The sequence below is a fragment of the Hydra vulgaris genome, chromosome 15, assembly GCF_038396675.1.
Source record: "Hydra vulgaris chromosome 15, alternate assembly HydraT2T_AEP".
Lineage (NCBI taxonomy): Eukaryota > Metazoa > Cnidaria > Hydrozoa > Anthoathecata > Hydridae > Hydra > Hydra vulgaris.
This window is the reverse complement of record NC_088934.1, coordinates 54,092,847-54,115,252: the sequence shown is the minus strand read 5'-3', so window position 1 is coordinate 54,115,252 and position 22,406 is coordinate 54,092,847. Positions and strand designations below refer to the sequence as shown.

The 22,406-nt window shown below is 27.0% G+C and overlaps 1 protein-coding gene across 1 annotated transcript in view; it reads left to right on the top strand.

Annotated features, from left to right (window-relative positions):
- Positions 1 to 1,953: 1,953 nt before the first annotated feature.
- LOC136091578 (melatonin receptor type 1B-B-like) overlaps positions 1,954 to 22,406 on the top strand; it is a 33,444-nt gene continuing 12,991 nt past the window's right edge. The window contains exon 1 of the mRNA XM_065819271.1: positions 1,954 to 2,021. Coding sequence (XP_065675343.1) covers positions 2,010 to 2,021 — 12 coding nt within the window. The 5' untranslated portion in view covers positions 1,954 to 2,009. The remainder of the gene's footprint in view (positions 2,022 to 22,406) is intronic.

Genomic DNA, 22,406 nt, shown 5'->3' with positions numbered 1-22,406 from the left:
TATTTTGATATTTTAATGACAAAAAAATTATTTATTAAGTTTGTAAAAATATTCAATAAAAGTTGTTTTGTGAAACTATTTTAATTTATAGAGTTTCAAAAGAGAGTGTTATATTTACTGACTGATATAAGAAATGCCAAAACACAGTGACCAAGCCTGTTTCCAATAGTGAATTTATAAGCTAAATAAGGTTTATTTTGTCAGTAGCTGAATTTGATGAAGAGGACAAGATGTAAGATGACAAAAAAAAAAAACACTTCCCTCAGTTCAAATATTTTCTACTCAAAACTTGTTTTAACAGAAGTTTTTAGGTTTTTTAAATATAGCTAAAGAAAAAAAAGTTAGATGAAATCGAACTCGTTTTAAGCATTTTTTTACTACTGATTTTGTTCTCTACCCCTATATATATATCATATTCTTCCTGGTATTGAAAAATGTTGTCATAATTCTTTATTAATTTTCTACCAGCTATTAACGTATTTAGTGCAGTCATGCGTAAATGTTTGAGTAAAGTTTTTCTTTTTAACAACAATTTCAACAAGAAAAATGAATAATAACAGACTTGTGTTTGACATTTATGCTTTGCTGATAACCGCATAGCATGTATGCCATTTAAATGTTAAGCAACTGTTACGTCGTAGTTAGTGTTTTGGACTAAATAGAAGGTAACTTGAACATGTTCAATTAAATACAGTGTTTTTAGTTAAATTATCAAGTTTTAATAAAAAGAAAATACAAAAGTAAAAATTTTATTTTTGTTCACGTTTCAATTTTTGTAAGTTAATATTTAATAGTATAAAACTTATATACATTATTTAAAAATATACTGTTAATTAGCTTTATTTAAAAAGGGCTCTTTTCCCATCTATGCCACTATTGGTTGCAAAGTTTTTTTTTCCAGTTCCCCTTCAATTTAACGCCTTTTAAGTTTTTCAGGTTTGACTTTCTCAAGTACGATCTTGAAACTTTCAAGTTTCATTTCCGCATTTGCTCAAGCATTTTTTTGAAGTCAGACTTCAAAGTTTAGGTCGAACTTCACTCAAGTTTGCTTCTGGCATACTACCCCAAGTTTAGTAAAATCACTTTAGTAAAAAACTTAATGAATAAGTTAGCACTTCGGGGTAACTTATTCATTGAGTTTTTTAAATGTGTAAAATTCATGAAAAGTTTGTTAACCGTAAAATATTTTGCTCAGCTTACATTACTTTTGTGACACATTGCACCATGGGAAAAATTATTAAATTTTACATTATTAATTTTATTTTACGATGATCCTAATATAGAAAGTTTTAATAATTTTAATAAAAATCATATGATGTGTATGAAACAATTATAGTTTAAGTTTTGACACAAAACGGATATAAACTTAATATTCCATAAAAAAATTTACCAACATCAAGAACACACAATTTTAGTTTGGACGAATTAAAATAGTTTCAATTTCAAAGGGTTTTACTTTAATTTAATTTTACTTAATTGAAAAACTCGCAAATGAAGAGCAAAAGTGCTTAAAAACAAAGTTAAAACAAATAGCCTTTTGTTTTAACTTTTTTTTTTTTAAATAAAAGCCGGAAATAAAAAAATGATTAGTTCAAAGTAATCATTATTTCTTTAATATATATTTATATAAAAACTATGTTATTTTACAATAAGATAATATTTTAGTTTCTTTTAAAATAACTACTAAAAAAATTATTTGCCTAAATTTTACAAACCGTTAATAAAGAAAATAACAAAAAAAAACTCTTTAAAATTTTACTTTTAGATATGCGTTACTTAAAGTTTTTACTCCAATATAATGTGAAGTTGAAACAAAAAGAGTTGTAAAAACAACGAATCAAAATGCCAAGATTTTCATTCGCTTTAATTTTATAAAATTTATTTTAGTTAACTTGATTGGTTAAAAAACTTGTTTTAAATTTGATTGGTTAAAATGATATTATAATTTTATATAAAATTTTTACTAGATAAGTCACAACACAAATTGTCTTGATGTAGAACAAACAAGTATGAATTCATCAGTAAGTTAATATTTTATATTGTGATTATAAAATATAATATTTATATTATGCATTTATTATCTACACAGTAATTGATGAACTTATTATTAATGTAGAATGCAAAATAATAAGCTTAAAAACCTCTTGATGGGAATCGGACTGTATTTGCTAGTTATTGACGAGCCCATTATTTTTAAGACAAGAGTGACTTTAATGCAGCACAATACAATCAAAGATTAAGTTACTTGGGAAGGCGTCTTTAAACTGTGCAAATTTTGCTCTTTTTATAGTAATTACAAATTACCTTAATCCACTGACTAGCCTTGTTTCATCCCTTTGAATGAAACTTTGGCTTGTTGAAAAATGTATAGTCTTTAAGTTTTTGTAGAAGACAATATACCGGTGAAAAGATAAAAAATAGCTATAAAATAAATTACAAACTTTGTAAATAAAGATTTGTACCAAACTATAGCAAAAACCCAAATAACTACTCAAAAACCCAGTAGGGTTGATCTTTTTCTCAAAAACCCAGATTTTTGCCAACTCCCCAGGGGGCACAAGAACGTTTTGCAAACGTTCTTTAATTGTCCTTTAAAAAACATTTTTTATTGGTTTTTTAAACTTTCATATGAAACGGTGACCGGACATTTTTTTAAAAACGTTTTTTATTGGTTTTTATTAAGTCTAAATGAAACGTTTCATCGTTTATAACGTTGTTCCTAAAAACTTTTTTTTACGTTTAAGTTTTTCAAGTAAATAACTTATGTTATACAGAAAAAAAAAACTTTTTACAAATGAAAACTTAGGTCTAACAGCCTAAATCCGGATAAATAACTGAAATTTTAAACATTTTGAGTTTATTTACAATTTAAGCATACAAAAACATCATACAATAATTTTTATGTTATTCTATTAAAGCTCTTTTTATAGATCGCCTATCAACTTATCGACCAAATCGTATTTTGCTGTATGTGACACTGTTCCTAAGAAGAAAAATACCATATAAATCTTTCATCCATTGCATGTAAAAATATGCGACAAAATGTAAAAAATAATAAAATAAAAAGAAATGTATAATTTCACACTGTTTATAAAAGGAACAACATAAATGACACGCACACACCATTTATTTAAAAATTACTTACAATTACTCTACGCAATTAAGTTATTTTAAAATGATTTATTTCCATAAGTTCCAGCTTTCTTAAACAATACTATAATGCATTTTGACATAATTTTATCCAAAATATTTTTAGCAGAAGCTGAAAAAGACCTCAAAAAATCATAGAATATATTTAGTTTGATCGCATATGACTTTATTTAGAAAATTTTTATACATATATGTAAGCAAGAATATAATAACAAACAAAACTTTATTATTTAAAATTATTTCACTTTCATTAAACGTTGTTATACCATTTATTTTATCATAAAAAAATAATGAATCTTTAAACGCAGTCTTTTTCCCCAAGGTATCCACTGCAGATAAAGAGTTTTTGATTTCAGACTTTAGGCATGGTAGTTCCATAAAAACATTGAAAACCTATTATATATATAAAAAAAAATTAGAACAGAGTAAAATAATAATGAAAAACTGTTAAGGAAAACTGAAAAATGAATTAAATACCATAACATCTTTTGAAAAATGAAAAGACAAAATTTATAAACTCACGCGTTCCACTAATAGGTTTAAAACTTGATGGCAGTTCATCATAACAATAAACTGTAGCGATGCTTCTCTGTAAGTCTTTTTTAACTTGTAGAAAAAATGTTTTGTGTATTATTTATTAACTTGTTAAAAATACATACACATTTTTAAACTAAAATTTAAATTAAAAGATGAACTAACATTAGGAAATGTTTTGGACTGTAATATCAGGACTTGCTTCTTTAATGTGCAAACAACTGTGGTATATTGCACTTATCCTTCTAAAGCTGGTATTAAAAAATAAAAGATTGCACACTCCAATCTTTTATATAGACTTACATTGAAGTATTTAGTTAAAAGTATTAAATAAAACACCATTTTGAAAAATTATTAAAAAGCCTGCATATATGAGCATGATTTTAGAACTTGAAGACTCTGAATCACTTTATCTCCTTAGTTCTTTAGTCAAGATTTAGGTTTGTCAATATTTATGATTTCCATTATGAAATTAATGTTTTTGTGTTTTTTTAGTTAACGTACAATCGCTTTCTTAATTTTTATTATAATCAATGATTGTTACTACTGAATAAAATCTTCCAGTTAAGCTAAAAAAACATCATTGCTTAATATTATGTATACAAAGTTATTTCTACTAGAAGTTCTAGTTGTATAAATAACGTAGAGCAATTGCTAGCTGGAGTAGAAATAATCTAGATATAAATAGCTTTATACATTTGTTAAAAGATTTATACATGAAATGATTCTAACCTAAACTTACTTTGTTTTAGGTCATGCTCATTTCATTGAAACTATACTTACACCTTTGTTACTCATAATTGAGAATGGTAGTTTAATTTAAACAACTTTAAAACGTATTCTACAAAATAGAGTGCTCAATGTTCTTAAAAGAACAGAGCAATTATAATTAGTAAAAAATCACTTAACAAAATTTTTTTTTATTTTACACTGTTTCATCAATAAAGACACATCAGAAACAAATCATTTCTGATGAGTATATATATATATATATATATATATATATATATATATATATATATATATATATATACTTATACACATATATATATATATATATATATATATATATATATACATATATATATATATATATATATATATATATATATATATATATATATATATATATATATATATATATATATATATATATATATATATATATAATAAAATATATATATATATATATATACATATATATATATATATATATATATATATATATATATATATATATATATATATATATATATATATATATATATATATGTATGTATGTATATGTATATATTTATATAAAAAGATTCTTTACAGTCGTATAAGTTCGTAGAGAAATTGAAAATAGCAAAGTCATAATACAATCTGTACCATCTGTACCATTGTGATGAAATACAATCTGTTATTATGACTATTAAAATATTCCATATTTAAGTAAAGTTGCACATGCGCAGTGCGTCGTTTTTACCTTAGAAAACGTTTTTTATAAAACGTTAGCTTAGAAAACGGCTTTAAAAAACGGTTTTCAAAGTACCCGTAAAATTTTACATCAAATGATAAAAAAACTGCTATTAAAACGTTTTTTGAACGTTTTGTGAACGTTTTACTTAAAAATTGTTGTTCAAGCGACCATTAAATGTTTACTAAACGTTTGCAAAACGTATTTGTGTCCACTGGGTCTGGTTCAGTCACACAATTAGTTAGTTGAACTTAGTAAGAAGTTCAACTAACTAATTGTGTTGAACTTCTTACTAAGTTCTAGTTCTTAACTAGTTGAAGTAAGAACTTGTGAACTTTTTATGGTTTTTGGAGTGATAATTCTTGCATTCGGATCTTTTTTTGAATCTTTGTTTTAAATAAAACGTAACAAAACTAACAAAATAAAACAAAGTTTTAATCAAGTTGAACTTGAAGGCAGTATAAAGTATTGTAAACAAACCAAGAAACTAACAAAATTGAACAAAGTTGAACGAGAAGATCGACAAAAATATTGATGGTCAAAAAGTAAGTTATTAGATTCAAGATGAGAGATTAAGTGTTTATTAATCAAAAATTCAAAAACCTTGCTAACGATAAGATGAAGTCTAATGGGACAGTAGTTAGACAAGTCAGATCGCTTTCCTGAATTTTTGAAAATAGATAAAAGAAATAAAATGTATGTTTTAAAAAAAAAATGTAACATTTAGCCCTAAGAATTCCGTTCACACAAATGTACTTGAATTGAAAAGATGAATTTAAAACCACACTCAGGAACTTCCAGGCAAATAACTGATTTTTTTTCAAGGTATGTAACTTTACTTTTTTATACTGAACTAATAAAATCTCTTGTGTAAACGGATAATTATCTTGATTTTGCAGCAAAATGGTGGATTCATGGTAATTCAAAATGACGGATTCATTGTGATACAAAATGGTGGATTCATGGAAAAAACTAAAGTCTTTATTATTTAACAAAAGTCTTTATGTAATTGTAAAAAGAAACAATTTCAAAAAAAAGTCATTTTAAAATGTTGAATTAGCATAAAAACACACACAAAAAGAGAATTATGTAAAACAAGTATTGCGTAAAAAGTATTCATGCTATCAAACTAAAAATTTTATAAATTGAAAATAACACATTGATAGGATCATTTTATATTTTTATAACCTATCATAATGGCTTCTAAATTAGTAAATAATCCAAATATTTGTCTTTGAATTACACATTTTTTGATAAAAAAAAAAAGAAGATACTTTTGTTAAATTTACAATTAAATCTAAAAAAAATTCACATTATATATTATCACCTAAAATATTTATTGCATTATACAAAATTAAAAAAAGAAATGAAAAAGATAGATCTTGCTTTTAGCACTACCTTAATTAAATTCATTTCCTAAAAAATTAACAGTTAATTTTTTTAATGCCGTTTTTATCATTATTTTGAGATTTGTACATTCAAGAATATAAATAATTGTTAATGCAAATTTGCCCCAAACCGAGCCAGGGGCATTTCGTTTAGGCTGGTACGTAGAATCAATTTAGGATAAAGCTGAAGAATTTTTTTCTTTAATGTTAGCTCTAGTTTAGCTCGAATATTTCTTTAACTTCTTTAACATTTCAAAGTCATAAGATATACGTGTGTTGCGGACTGCATTACTAAGCTTAAAAAGTAACAAAAGTGCAGGATCGGATAAAGTTAGCGTTAATATATTAAGATTAGTCTATGATATAATTGAACCATCTTTGTTTCATATCTTCAATCAGTCACTTAAATTAGGTAAAGTTCCGGATAATTTAAAAATTGCTAGAGTAACTCCAGTATATAAGTCTTGAGATGATTCAGAACCTTCTAACAACAGGCCCATATCTGTTTTATCTTGTTTCTCAAAATTGCTTGAACGTGTAGTGTACAATAGGCTGCATAATCATTTTACTGAAAACAACATGTTTTAAAGTAAGCAATTTGGTTTCAAAAAACAACATTCAACAGATCACGCAATAGTAGAGTTAGTTAATCACTTATCTAATGGTTTTGCAGAAGACTGTTTTACGTTAGGATTTTCATTGATCTGTCGAAAGCATTTGATACGGTAAATCATTCTATTCTAATAAAAAACTGGAATATTACGGAATAAAGGAGACAAACTTACTCTGGTCTGAAAATTACCTTTCAAAGAGAAAACAATATGTACAATTTGAAAATTTAGAAATGACCAAAAACTGTATATTGTGGAGTTCCAAAGGGTTCTATACTTGGACCTTTACTTTTTTTACTATACATAAATGATTTGTCTTCAACATCCAACCTATTAAATTTTATTTTGTTCGCAGATGACTCGAATCTTTTTTATTCTCACAAAAATATTGAAACTCTTTTTGCAGTAGTAAATGAAGAATTAAATAAAGTAAATGAATGGTTTGTATGAAACAAATCGTCTTTGAATGTTCAAAAAACTAAATTTTCTCTTTTCCACAAACCAAGCAAAACAAAAAAAATACCACTTACTCTTCCCAATCTTTTGATGAATAAAACTAACATTAAAAGGCAAATATCTGTAAATTTTTTAGGTTTGAACTTAGATGAAAATCTATCTTGAAAAGTTTATATAAATTCTATAAATAAAAAAATCTCAAAAAACATTGGCATGATCTATAGAGTTGAGCCACTCTTAAATTTTAAGTCCTTAAAAAGTTTTTGTTTTTCCTTTATTCATAGTTACTTAGCTTACGGCAACATCATGTGGGCAACTACTAATCACACTAAGCTAAAAAAAACTTTATAGCAAGCAAAAACATGCTGTTAGAATCATATTTGGAGCTGGTAGAGCAATTCCTTGTGAACCCCTTTTAGGTATAACTGGTGCCCTGAATAATTTCAAACTTGATATCCATCTTGTTCTACAGTTCATGTATAAAACAAAATATGGACTCTCCCCCAAAATATTTGAAACTTATTTTAAAGAAATGCACCATAAATATGCTACAAGATTTTCCGCAAACAACTTTGTTATACCAAAATCTTATTTTAAAAAAAGTTCTTATTCAATTCAGAATCGCGGACCACTTTTGTGGAAAAGATTCCCAAACATTGTTTCCGGAAAAAAAAAGTCTCTACATAAGTTCAAAACTGATTCAAAACAGTTTTTATTAAACACAGATTTTATTAACACAGTTTTTATTAAACACAGATTTTGATTTCTACTATTAAAAGTCTTTCTTTTAAAAATAGATCAGATATATAATTTAAAAACTGAAAAACAAGGTAATTATTCCTTGTAATCATTAAAAAAGGTTAAAAATTTTTGACAACAACCATTATCAAAAATCACATTTTCTCGCTTTTTATTTTTTGTGTGTATATAAATATATATAAAGTTATTATATATTCACCTTTTTTTTTTTATCTAATCTACTCATGATATTATGTATTAAACGATACCTACTCTATGTTTTATATATTTTTATATAAAGTTTATTAAACTTATATAAAGTTTTATATATTCACTCTTACTTTTACCCAATCTATTTATGATATTATGTATTAAACGATATCCTACTTTATTTTTTATATATTTTTTGTAAACATTCATTCAATTTTTCTTTTATACTATATATTCTTGAAACAACTTTGTAAAAATTATAAATTGTAACACGGTGCTCGGCGATAAGGCAAATCAATGCCTTCTGCTTGCTCCGGCCATTAACTTAATTGTAAACTTATGGAAACTGTTATATTTATTAAACGGCAAAATATTATGTTAAATAAAAAATAAAATAAATAAAAAGAGTAGGCAGTAGAGTTAGGTAGGCAGAAAAGTTTAAGGAGATATTGTCAGAGTTATGTGCGAATATAAGGTTTTGGTCTAAAGATTTACCGACACCTTCGGCTTTTCGTTCCGAGATGAAGGAACAGATCGTCTACTTAGAAAGATCTTTAGCTCTAACAGATTCAAGCATTAAATATAGCACACACAGATCATTTTCAAAATGTCTCGTGTCTGCTTCGAATTGGCTGCACATTGCCTATAGGAAGGGCAGAGGCTGAACTCTCATTCAATGCGCTTTAACGACTTAAGTCTTACATAAGAAGCACTTTGAGTGAAGATCCAACGGCATGAATATCCTTCATAGTTTGAACATTGACATTTATTGGATTTTTCCAATACATTATCAGATATAACAGAAGAATATTTAAATGTATTATAAATTTTTTTTCTATTATAAAACAAGCTATCCGGGAAAAGGTGTAGGTTTTTATTGGCATGTCTTTTTATTAGCTTAGGCTATACCTAACTAGCCATAACGCTATTCAATTGCATTATTGAGTAACATTATTTTAATATTGATTATTAATGTTTGTTAACTTACCACTTATTAGTATTATCAGGTCCAAATATAATTTTTAAAAGTTGTAAAAAACTCTTCCCCGAGAAAGAGACATCACTACCCAACCCATCTCATTTGGGACCCCTCCTTTCCATAATGCTGTATCGGCATTTAGTTAAAGTTTATTACTTACAAACCGCTCATTAATTCGTTAACTGTTCGTTAACTATTTTAAAAAGGTTTTAAACAACTCTGTGAGAACAAATAAGATTGGAATCACCAGCAAACAAAATTAATTATAAAAGATTTATTGCTAAGTATAAGTCGTTTATGTACAATAACAATAAAAACCCCGAGAAATCACCCAAGTTTTGGTAATTAAATAAAGTTATGGTAATTTTATACCATGATCAAAATAATACAACTTTATAATTGTATTTTTTTAATATTTATAAAAAATTGCTTACTGTTTGTCAGGTATCATTTAAATCAAAGTGAGTTTTTATTTTTCACTAACATAGTTTCTATCACAGATAGTAATTCATGTTGAATGTTCTAATTTAAAAGTTAATTCATATAAAGTACGTTTGTTAAATATAGTTGCTAATCTGAGCAAAATACTGTTTAATGTATTGTATATAAATTTTACCACCTAATACAGGGCCGACGTCGGCTGGGATGGCGGGAGATGGGGCACGTGTTCATTTTATTATATTTCACATTATCATTTTGTTATATTGAATATATTTTCAAAAAATAAGTCTGTCTCTAAGAATAAGGTAGCTAGTGTGTTAAGGTGGGTCTTAGCGGAAATAGTGTTTACGATGAAAATACCACCCATCCGGCAAACAACGTTAAAATAACTTTGAACTAACGTTAAAAACCAAACGTTGAATTTACGTTAAAACAGCGTTTAGAACAGTTGACAGTTTTTTTAATGTTGACTTATCAATGTTAAATCAACGTTAGGTTCAAACGTTATGTCAACGTTAATTCTACGCAAAAAAAAAAACGTTGCAATAATGTTGAGTTTACGTTGAATCAACGTTTAGAATGACAGTTTTTTAACGTTAAACCGACTGTTAAAAAACGTTTTGTAATCACAAAAACCGTTGATAAAAACTGTGATCACAATCAAAACGTACTATACATGTCCAATAGTGTTTTTGTACATCTCTATTACATTATCAAGGTATATTATGTATATTAAATTTACTCAAAGTCTATACTTAGACTATTTATAACTTTTTCAGTTTAGTTCAGTTAAAATAGTATGATTAATGAAAGAGATAAAACTTGTTTTATTGAAAAATATATTTTATTCAATTATATGTAAATATATTAAATATTGTATATATTTACATATAATTGAATAAAATCTATACAAATTTCTTCTCTTTTCTATTTCTTTTTTGAAATGGAGCGTATTTTAGAAAGTCAAACAATATTCCATTAACCGAGGTTTCTTTTCCTCCATTGAATACAATAGAAGAAGTTGTAAATAAAAAAATATATATTTAAAAAATCAAAAAGGGAAGATTTGTAAAAATATAATGAATGGAAAAGTGTTACAACTTATAAAGGTATACCTTTTACAACGCCATATAAATTAGTGTTCTTAAATATATTTTTCCACCTTTGGCCTTTATATCCATAGAGGCCATAAAATTTTGCGAAAATATTCTGAATTTTTAAAGGATAATGTAACTGTTAGACAGGATCGTCCCGAAGTGATCTCTCATGGAGGGAGGGAGGAGGGGGGTTGGTAATGTATGTATTTTTTTCCGGCTAGAATCACACAAAAAAAAGAAAAAGAAAAAAAAAAAAGGTCTCTCAATATTTGCAATTTGCCAACCATAGTTTAAAACTTGCTAAATGTGCCAACTCAAATGTTTATGACAGCTTTGGGGAAGGGTGACACCTCTACACTCCCCGTTCGGAACGGCCTTGCTATTAGATGATTATTAACAATTTTTTCAAATATCTTATTTAAATGAAACAACCTTTTTTCAGAGTAAATTAATAATCAAAACAATAGGCTTTTCTAACATTGAAATATAATTATCGGGGTAACCACGAAAAATTTTCATAAGAAAAATAGGATTTGTGAGGAGATTTTGCATCTAATTTAGAGGATTTTTTTCGTTTTTATTTAGGTTTAACGCCCAATTTTTTACACTTGTGGGGCTTGGACAGAGGTCAATAATGTCATTTTTTATGTTAAATAGCATGCATTTGCTAAAGCAATTTTTTACAATCCCTTGCACTTTCAGGCGTTAACCAGTTTTGCAGACCAAGAATGGGTATTTCGAACATTATATTTCCATCAAGAAATAAAAAAGAGGAGTTAAAGAGGAGCTTTAATCAAATTTTAAACTTTTAGAGGATAATAGAGGATTTTAGACATGGTTTTTGAAAAATAAGGGCTTTAGAGGATTTTAGAGGAGCTGTGGTCACCCTGATTATAAATGAGGTAATACACTAATACTGTTCCTGATTACCTTAGCATCTATTTGTGTATTCTATCTTTTGAAGACGTTCCACCAACTAATTGTAATTGATTTATCTGTAAAAAACATAAAGTAATTCTAATATTATGTTTGTGGAGATTATATTATATTGTGGAAAAAACCACACAAGTATAAACCTGGATGCAAAATTAAAAAAAAAGGAAATATATATATTTATCTATAGATTTGATCAATGAACAACTGGAGGTCAGGTGCATTGATACTTCATCTAAATCTTTGATAACTGAACCTGTAAAATATAATTACTAATTCATAGTATAAACTATAAAAACATTTTTATTTTTAGGTATAAAAATTGAAATTTATATAATCCAAGCACATGAAAGTAATACCTACTTATAATCAGGAAATTCTCTTTGTTTATGTTTTCTTATTCGTAAATCGACATTCTCATTATCAGTTTTTTTTTTTTTTGTAATTGTGAATTCAAATTTTTCACAATCCTGTTTACTTTCTGTGGAATTGAAATAGTTATATGAATAGTTATATATTTTGTATCAACAAAATAACTCTTCCTACCACATTATTTAAGAAATAATAATTTTAATACATACATTTAATAACTAAAGAGAATTTAGTTTTTATTTGAGGAAACTTAAGTCAATTCTTTCCGGCACTTTAGTGAAGGCATTGCTTTGGTACCTGGAGGCCAAAAAACAGTTTTATCACTAATCCAATTAGGTGGAAGTACACCTTCTTTTCCTTGTAGATCTTCATTCCAAACAGCTCCTCTCCACATATTTGATTTTGAAAATATTATATGAACTAATAAAAAAACGAAGAAACCATAATATAAGTGTACTAACAGGCCTAGTTAAACTAGCTAAATCTTGACATTTTATGACCATGATACTTGCTAAACAATAATATTAGTAGACACTATTAGCAAAGGTAAGATTTTCTTTATTTTATAAATTTATAATATTTTAAATTCATTTTTATTAATATAATTATTATTCTATCATTCTGCAGATATCTAAATATATTATGTTCAAATAACTCAAGGCATCAAAGGAAAACAGTAAAAGAATTTCAGGTTGCTAAAACATAATTAACTACATAGGAGTAATACGGAATATTGAACAAAAATAGATAATATTCATAATTAATAAAAAATATAATATAAGGTTTATTATAAAATATCACACAACAATATCTAGGTTCGATTGATAATATTAAAGCAGCAAAAATTAAAAAAGAAAACATCTCAATAAATAATAAATTATCATTAAAACAATTTTAAAGACCAAAAAATGACTTGTAACTTTTTTTTTAAATCATCTTAATCTAATAAACATTAATATTAAAACCAATTTTTAATATCACATTATTAGTAGTTTTGTTTTTATTAAAAATTAAAAATATTATATCAGTTACTTTTTCGGCCTTTCTTATTTTTACTTAAAAATCAACTCAATCCTAGGTTTTTTTCATAATTAATTTTTTTTTTGGTAATGTTGAATTAACACTGAAAACAAAATATTCGTAGACAACAAGAAACTGTTTTTTTATTGAAATATATGTAAATATTTATAACAATCAATCTAAGTTCTTTTCTTTTCTGCCACCTTTTCAAAATGGAGCGTTTTTTAAGAAGTCAGACAAAATGCCTCAATTATTGTTTCAGTCGCTACATCGTATTAATAAAAGAAGCTGTAAATGAAAATTTTTATCTTTAAGAAAATGAAAAGTTTTACATTTTCTTAAAGGTATACCTTTCACAATACCATATAAATATGTGCTCCTTAAAGGATATTTTTCCACCTTTTTCCTTCATATTTATAGAGGCATAAAATTGTTGGAAAATATTCTAAATTTTAATAGATAAGAAAACTAATATTAATTATGTGAGAACTAATGCTAACTCTTTTTTTCAAATATTTAAATTGAACTCCTTATCAATCAAATTTTTTCTAAATAAATTAATCCTTAAATTTCATAAATAATTAAAAATTATTCTGATTACCTCAGCATTATTTTGTGAATTCTGTCTTTTAAAGATAAGTACACCAATTAATTGTAATTGATTCAACTAAAAAAAAACAAAAAACATGTAAAGCTAATATTATTGTTTTAAATTTTAATTAACTTTATACAAATAATCATATATTTTTAAGTGACTGATAAACATGAAATTTAATTAAAACCAATTTTTTTGTTTTGCTAAAATTTATTAATAACTTTAATTCTGCTCTAAAACAATACAAAAATGTTATTTGTTTTTATATTTTTCTGGTCATGATATTAAATTGATCCTATATTAGAACAAGAATTTTTTTAAAAAAAGCTTAAGACATATCTTGGAGAAGGAAAGCTTCGATATAAAACTCTCAATTTTCATCGTAGGAGGAGCTGGTAAACCTGGTCTGGTAATCTTCTGGTAGCATGACAAGAAAAAAATCAGTTCTGATTTAAACAACAAGTTATCACCAGGAATGATTGTAAAATTTGCCTAACCTCGCTCATAAGGAAATATAATCATATTAATGAAAATAAAACTGTGGACATTTAGCATTAATTGCCCTTATACAATTGAAATTATACTACCAAATGAGAAGCAATTGTTCCGATATATACCGTTATAAGTTGTTATTAGTTTTGACATAAAGCTGTAGACATAAAATTAAAAAAGTTCTGAAACTATAGGTACAACTATTTAATACTTATTAAAACTCACCCACAATGATTGTGTTTTTTTCGTCATCTAATATTTTGTCCATTTCATCAAATTCAGCTACTGACAAAATAAACCTTATTTTGTTATAAATTCACTATTATAAGCAGACTTGGTCTCTGTGTTTTGGCTTCGTAGCTCATTTCTTATATCAGTAAGTAAATATAAGACTCTCTTTTGAAACTCTATGAATTAAAATAGTTTCAAAAAAAAACTTTTGTTAAATATTTTTACAAACTTAATAAATTTAAATAAAAATTCACTAAAAAATAAATAATAACATACTGCCTTCAGCCATCGGGAACTTATCAAAGTTATCTAATTTTGGTAGTTAGTTTCATTTCTTAGTTTCGTTACTTTTTTATCCTCATTGTATAATAAAAGCTCCTTTACTGTACATCTTTCACAAGCATTGTATCCGTTTTAATTTGATCAATTGTGTCTTTTGATTAATTGTACCTTTAATAAATGCTCTTGCAGGCGCATAACATATAAATGCGCTAATAACTACATTAAATATTTTTTATCTTAAAAATATCCAATCTAACTAAAGTTGTCTGTATTTATTTAAAGAATCAAAAATTAAATCATCAATATTAGATGGTTTAGATTTTCTATAAAATAATCCCACAATAAATAGTTTACAATTTACTTTTCAAAACTAACAAATAAAATGCTACACCCAGAAAAATATAAACAAAACGTTCAAGTAGCTCTTGTCTTGTTTACTGAAAGTACAATAGCTGATTCGAAATCATACTTTCTTTTACATGAGGATGCTGTTAGCTTTTTATGATTGTTTAGTAAATGGTGGATTATTGCTAATAGTAAAAACCAGTTTTGCTCCAATAACTATATAGGAAATGCTGCTATCTTGCATGATAGAAAATCAGAATTTTTACGAGCAGTGGCATTATGGATTGATAATTGGGAAAAACAAAAAATCTTGAACTGTGAGAAATTTGTTATGTCTACTCAAACTAGTTCAGCATTTAAACAAACACTTAATTGTCATGCTTCTTTAATTGAAGATCTTTTAAACGATGGTTATAAATTTGTCATGACTGCAAGATTTTAAAGCGATCCGATAGAGAGAAGGTTTGGACAGTACAGACAGATGAGTGGTGGCAGGTTTTTGGTGAGCTTAAAAGATGTTTTGTGTTGGGAGCGAATTATCAAATTTAAAAGTTTAGTTAAAGAAGACATTGACATCTGCAATGTGATTTCAAAAACAATAACGATCAAAAATTATTTTAAACAATGTTTTAGAAAAACTTCAGTGCACTTCCTTAGATAATTTGTCTTTGTCAGAAGATTGCAGAGAAGTTGCCTTTCGTATTGCAGGCTATATTGCAAAGAAAATTTCAAAAAGGTTTGGTAAATGCTGTAATGAACTAATGAGTGGAGTAGATGGATATGATTCTCCAGATCAATAATACATTGACATTTTATCAAGGGGAGGATTAACTATACCATCTACCAATCTGGGTAATTATAGCTGTGATGCTTTTGCAATTTTAGACTGCTCAGTTTATTTTAAAAACATTTTTATTCTAAGAAAATATCCTTTGTTCTGATCACCAAAAACTTGGGATAAATCTCATAAACAAAACAATCAGTAATATTTTCTTCAATAATAAAAGAAAAATAATTACTGATGGAAATATTATGGACAATATAGGTTTAAAAATAGTTTTAAAAAAAGGCAACGAAAAAAGTAAGATTAAACATAAATAAAATTAACAAGTTTTTAATGGGCGATATTTCTTTTTTTTTTCTAGAAAATTGTAAGAAATTAAAAAAAATTCTTGAAATGAAATTTTGTTGTTGTTGATTAGAAAGTATTTTTAAGAACAAATGCATTTTGTTTATTTATTTGTTTGCTTTCTATAGCGCAGAAATTCTTTTTTAATGGCCTTCTATATTTTCGGCAAATATGCGGAATATAAGGCCGTATACTTTAAGTAGGCCATAAAATTTAAGTAGGCCATAAAATTTAAGTAGGCCACGGTGAAATAATAGTTTGTGTTAAGAGATTTTTTAATTATAGAAAGTTGCTTTTGTTTATTTTTATAATACATTTAAAAATGATTGTTTTAAAGCGTGTGTAAAAATATTGTTTTGTTTTTCATAGAAACTATAAGTTACTTTATCCTTTTCAGCAAAATTATGCCAAGTACTTGTTCTGTCAACGGTTGCTCAAGTAGAGCACACCATGACAAGATGTCTTTCCATAGCTTCCCCGCTATTATTAAGCATTAAAACAGTTAAATGCTAGAGTTATTATCTAAGAGGCGCTGCAAGTGGATTGCAGCAGTTAATAGGCAAAAAAGGAAACAACCAAATCCTTCAACCAAATAAAAGTATCCTTTTATTCTAAAAGTGTTTCACCTTAATAATAAATGATATTTACATATATATATATATATATATATATATATATATATATATATATATATATATATATATATATATATATATATATATATATATATATATATATATATATATATATATATATATATATATAACAATATTATGTTGCAGGACTATTAAGTCATTTTAGGCAGTAACTTTTTTATTCTTTTTTTTTTTTTAGTTTAGTTTGTAGGGAACATAATAAGGTTAAAACAAATTTCTGTAATATTAACAATACTTATTAATATTCTTGAATGCTTCAACAATACATATATTTAGGCTTATCCATAAATAACTTGTTTGTAGGCATAATATTTGCTAAGCATATGTGCATACTTTACGAAAGTCCTCCACAAAAAGAAGTGATTTATGATTTGTGTTCAATTTGTTAAGTTTCAAATATACGGGTCTACACCAAAACAAGCTGTAATTTTGCAACATACCAAATTGCAGCAGCATCGTGTAATGTTTGAGCATGTTCCTTCAATCTCAAATCTCAATCGAACTAAACTTTTGGAAATTTCTCCCATTTTCAAAATAAATATGACAGGTTGCAACTTGCAACCCCACTTTAATCAAGACAACTCATTTGAGAGAAATTCAAAAGTTATGCCAAAGGAATTCCCTTAAATTCTTTCTGTAGGTTGGCAGTGGTGTTAATTTGACGGATAGTGATATGTGCGTCGTTCCCCAACGATACTTGTAGCGTATTAGTGTGTTTCTCTTTCCTTTTATTTTACTTTTGACGTCGTCAGTGAATATAATAATAATATTAATAAATTAAAGCCGACAATTATTTTAATTTCTTGTTATTATTATTTTGAAAGTCCGTTTCTCATTGCTTCTGAATACACACACAAAACCCTGGGTGACCCAGGCTGGGTCACAGCAGGGGATGGGATGTTAATCAGTAAGCTACTGGCTGCTTGGGGTTGGTCTAACTACGCGTTTTAACCAATGAAAGCATTTGTTGTGAGCTTTTGAGAGCTGCAGCGCGTCAATTCTAAAACAAATTTGTTTAAAATATTTAAAATTATTTTAGTTTATGTGATTATTAAATTGTCACAAGATATGTTATTTCATATATTTATGTCAAGTTTATTTATAAAAATTTCATTTAAATAAATAAAAAAATCAATAACTATGGACAAAATAAGTTTTCTAAATAAATATGTGCATAATTTTACCAAACATAATCGGAAAAGTTAGTATAGTTGTATATTTCTTGTATTATTAAAAGCGAAAAAATTCATAAAATTTTTAGAACGTTTTTGAATGTTTTTGACTGAATAAGTATGTTTTTATGATAAAAACATTCTTATTCAGTCAAAAACATTCAAAAACGTTCTAAACTTGCACGTAGTTATTTTTTTAACAATCAAGCGAATAATTTTAGAAAATTGTTTGCAACTTTTGTCAAAAAACCGTGTAAAGACATATATTTTTTTATTTGTTTATTTGATTCAAGTGAAACTTTGTTTTTTTAATGTAGATTAATTTGAAGCAGAAAATATCTTGGGTAAACAGAAAAAATGGGAAAAGGTACATAACTCTTAAATGGGCATTTTTATTTTAAACTATTTCCAGACGGTGGAGTTGATAGAAATAAAGCTATTTGTAACCACTGCAAAGCTGAATTTTCTAATTATCGTAATGCTTCAATTTTGAAGGATCACTTAAAACAGCACACACTCTTGATGGTAGTAAACCACCGTGCGTATAGTCGCGATTAAAAATTTTAATCGTTGCCCAGCACTAATTTTATTATATTATTATATTATATATTGTATAAACAATACACTATTAGATTATCTAACATTGTATTGTTTAAATAAATTAGAAAACTAAAATTATGGATAAAAAGAAGAAACTCAGTATATAGCATTTAAACGCAAACAACTCCAAGAAAGCAAAAATTGCCCAAAATTGACAAGTTTTTTAGTCTGCCTTCTGCAAGTACATCTGGCCAAAATATTTCTATTAATAGTGACTCAAATAATGTGGTAACTGCAGTATTGGTTGAGAAGCCTACTGAAGAAGACTCTACAATTATTGCAGTTGGAGATACCTCTTCCGCATGTGTACGTGGATGATGTTTGCATGACACACATAAGAGCGGAGGGTTTGGAGGAACCTCAGACCTCTACATTTTTTGAAAATGTGTACGAAAAATCTTCTTATGACTTGGGAAACTTCACGCACTATTTAAGTGATAACAAAACTTAAACATTATTAAGTGATTACAAAAGACGTCAAATTCTTGATATGTGACCTTTTCCAACAGACATCAACCAGAAGAATAGGTGTTTTTCAAAATTGTGCTACGTATCGTGTTCTAAACATGGGCCAGGTAATTGTTTTTGGTTGTTTTATCCCAAAATACTAGACGCTGCCTAATATCAACCCTGCTGGTTATTTATCTTCACAAAGGAACAATGTTTGGTGTACGGGAATTCGAGATTGGAAGCATTTATTAGAAAGAATTAAACAACACAGTTGTTCAAGTGGCCATTCGGAAGCATGTGCTGTGTATAAATTTTGGAAAAAAAACGATACTAATACTATCGAAAAGGAACTTGAAAATGAAATTCGCAAAGAATCATCATTTTGGAAAATGGTTCTTCAAAGTTTATTCGATATCATACTTACCCTAGCAAAGAGTTCTTTGGCTTTGAGAGAACATCAAAAAGTCTTCAGTCAGGAAATTTCCTGTCCTTTGTAGAGCTTGTCGCCCGATATGATCACATTTTGTGACAAGTTTTGGATATGCCCAAAGGTAATAATAATTTCTAAATTTTTTTATCGTTTTATTTTGTTTATAATTATTAACTGTTTAAAATCAGGACTTTTTGAAATTGTGTTTTTATATATTTTTAGGATCTACAAGATATCTGAGTGCAGCAATTTAAAATGAAATGATTGAGAGCTTGGGAACCAAACTCGAAACCCATCTACTAGAACAAATTCGATTGTCACCGTTTTTTGCCATCAAAATGGATACGACACAGGACATATCGAAGATAGATCAGCTAAGCATTGTTGTAAGGTATGCAGTAATAACCAGATCGGAAAATGGACAGTCAATTGATATAGAAGTAAAAGAAGTGTTTCGAGGCTTTTATGCAGCCATCAAACATGGTGCAGTAGATTTAGTCAACCAAATGACAACATTATTTATCGACAAAAATATTGATTTAAAAAATGTGTGGGGCAAGGCTATGATGAAGCCAGTGTGGTGAGTGGTGTGTATAATGGTAAACAAAAACATATTACCCAGCCGGCATAATGTGCAAAATAGAGGGTGTTTATGTGAGAAATTTTGAATTTTGAATTTCCAAAAACGTTTTATTTAGTAATAAATTTCTTTTTGTTCTTACGACAAAAGAAATTAACAGCTTATTTAAGAAACTGGCAAAAATGCCACTCTAATGTTCTAGCTCTGGCAGAATCATCTTCTAGTAGTGAAGAAGATAAAGTCGAAAAAAATAATGACAATTCAAAATATACATAAAATATCAGTTAAGTTGAAGAAGACAAAATTTTGGAAAACGACTATGAAAGTGAAGAATTTCTTTATGATTATTTATCTCAAAGTGAAAATGACACTGTGTTTTTCTCAGAAGAAATTGAAAAAAACAATGCCTCTTTTAATCATAAACTGGCGAAACGGCAGTAGAGCACTGCTGTTCACGTGAATAAGTAAACAAGCTGTTAGCTATACTGATAGCAGAAGCCTTATGCTATCTGCAGAAACAGCTTTTTGTATACCAGTCTCAAGACCAAAATACCAGTATTGACCACCACACTTGCTTTCGACAGTAACTGATTTTGGAGCCTGAAGCAAAGTTCTCTTATCTTTCAGTGAGGATAAGAAAAAAGGAAACGAAGTACCAAAATTAGATAACGTTGATAAGTTGATATAAGCCATATCTGGGGCGGATCCTCTAATGATGCCCTTTCTCTTTTAGACAAGGTGCAAAAATGCGTTGTAAACATAGTTGGACCTGCTCTTGCAGCCAACCTCCAACCATCATCACATGGTCGTAATGTTGCTTCTCTTTCTCTTTTCTACAAATACTATAATGGGTACTGCTCTAAAGAGCTAGCGTCTCTTGTGCCATCTACTATAATTCATTCTCGTGTTACTCGTCATTCAATTAAGTGTCATCCTTTTTCTGTGACTGTTCCAAGGTGCTCCAAAAACGCTTATTTGTCTAGTTTTTTTCCTCGAACATCAGCTCTTTGGAATTCGCTTCCTTCATCTTGCTTTCCTGACTCATAATTTGCAATATTTTAAGTCGTCTGTCAATCGTTATCTTGCTCTACAATCTTCATCTTTTCTCTTTCAGTAACTTCCGACTTTAATTAGTGGCTGCTTGCAGCCTTGTTGGAAGCGAAGATGTTTAAAAAAAAAAAAAAAAAAAACAGAAGTTTACCAGACCACATGGTGCTATGAAAGGTATACCTTTATAAGATATATAAAACTTTTTTATTTTTATTTACAGCTTTTTCTATTGAATACGATGAAGCGGCTGAAACTTTAATTGATGGCATTTTGTCAGACTTCTTAAAATACGCTCCATTTCGAAAAGGTGGCGGAAAAGAAAGGAAATTAGATTGGTTGTTATAAATGTTTACATATATTTCAATAAAGAAATATTTTCTTGTTGTCTACTAATATTTTGTTTTCAGTGTTAATTCAACATAACCAAAAGAAAACTTCAGTTATGAAAAAACGTAGGAATGAGTTGATGTTTCAAGTAAAATAAGAAAAGCTTAACTGATATAATATTTTTATTTTTAATAAAAATAAAAATACTAATGATGTGGTATTAAAAATTGGTATTAATATTAATGTTTATTAGATGAAGATGTGTAAAAAGTAAGTTACAAGTTATTATTTGGTCTTTAAAGTTGTTTGAATGATAATTTATTATTTATTGAGATGTTTTCTTTTTTAATTTTTGTTGCTTTAATATTATCAATCAAACTCAAAGTATTTTATAATAAACTTTTTATTATATTTGTATTAATAATGAATATTATCTATTTTTATTCAATATTCCGTAATACTCTTATGTAGTTAATTATTTTTTGGCAACCTGGGATTCTTTCATTATTTTCCTTCGATGCCTTGAGTTATTTAGACATAATGTATTCAGAGTTATGCAGATTAATAGAATAATAAATATATTCATAAAATCGAATTTAAAATATAATAAATTTATAAAATAAAGAAAATCATATATCTTTGCTAATAATGTCTACTAATATTATTGTTTAGCAAGTAT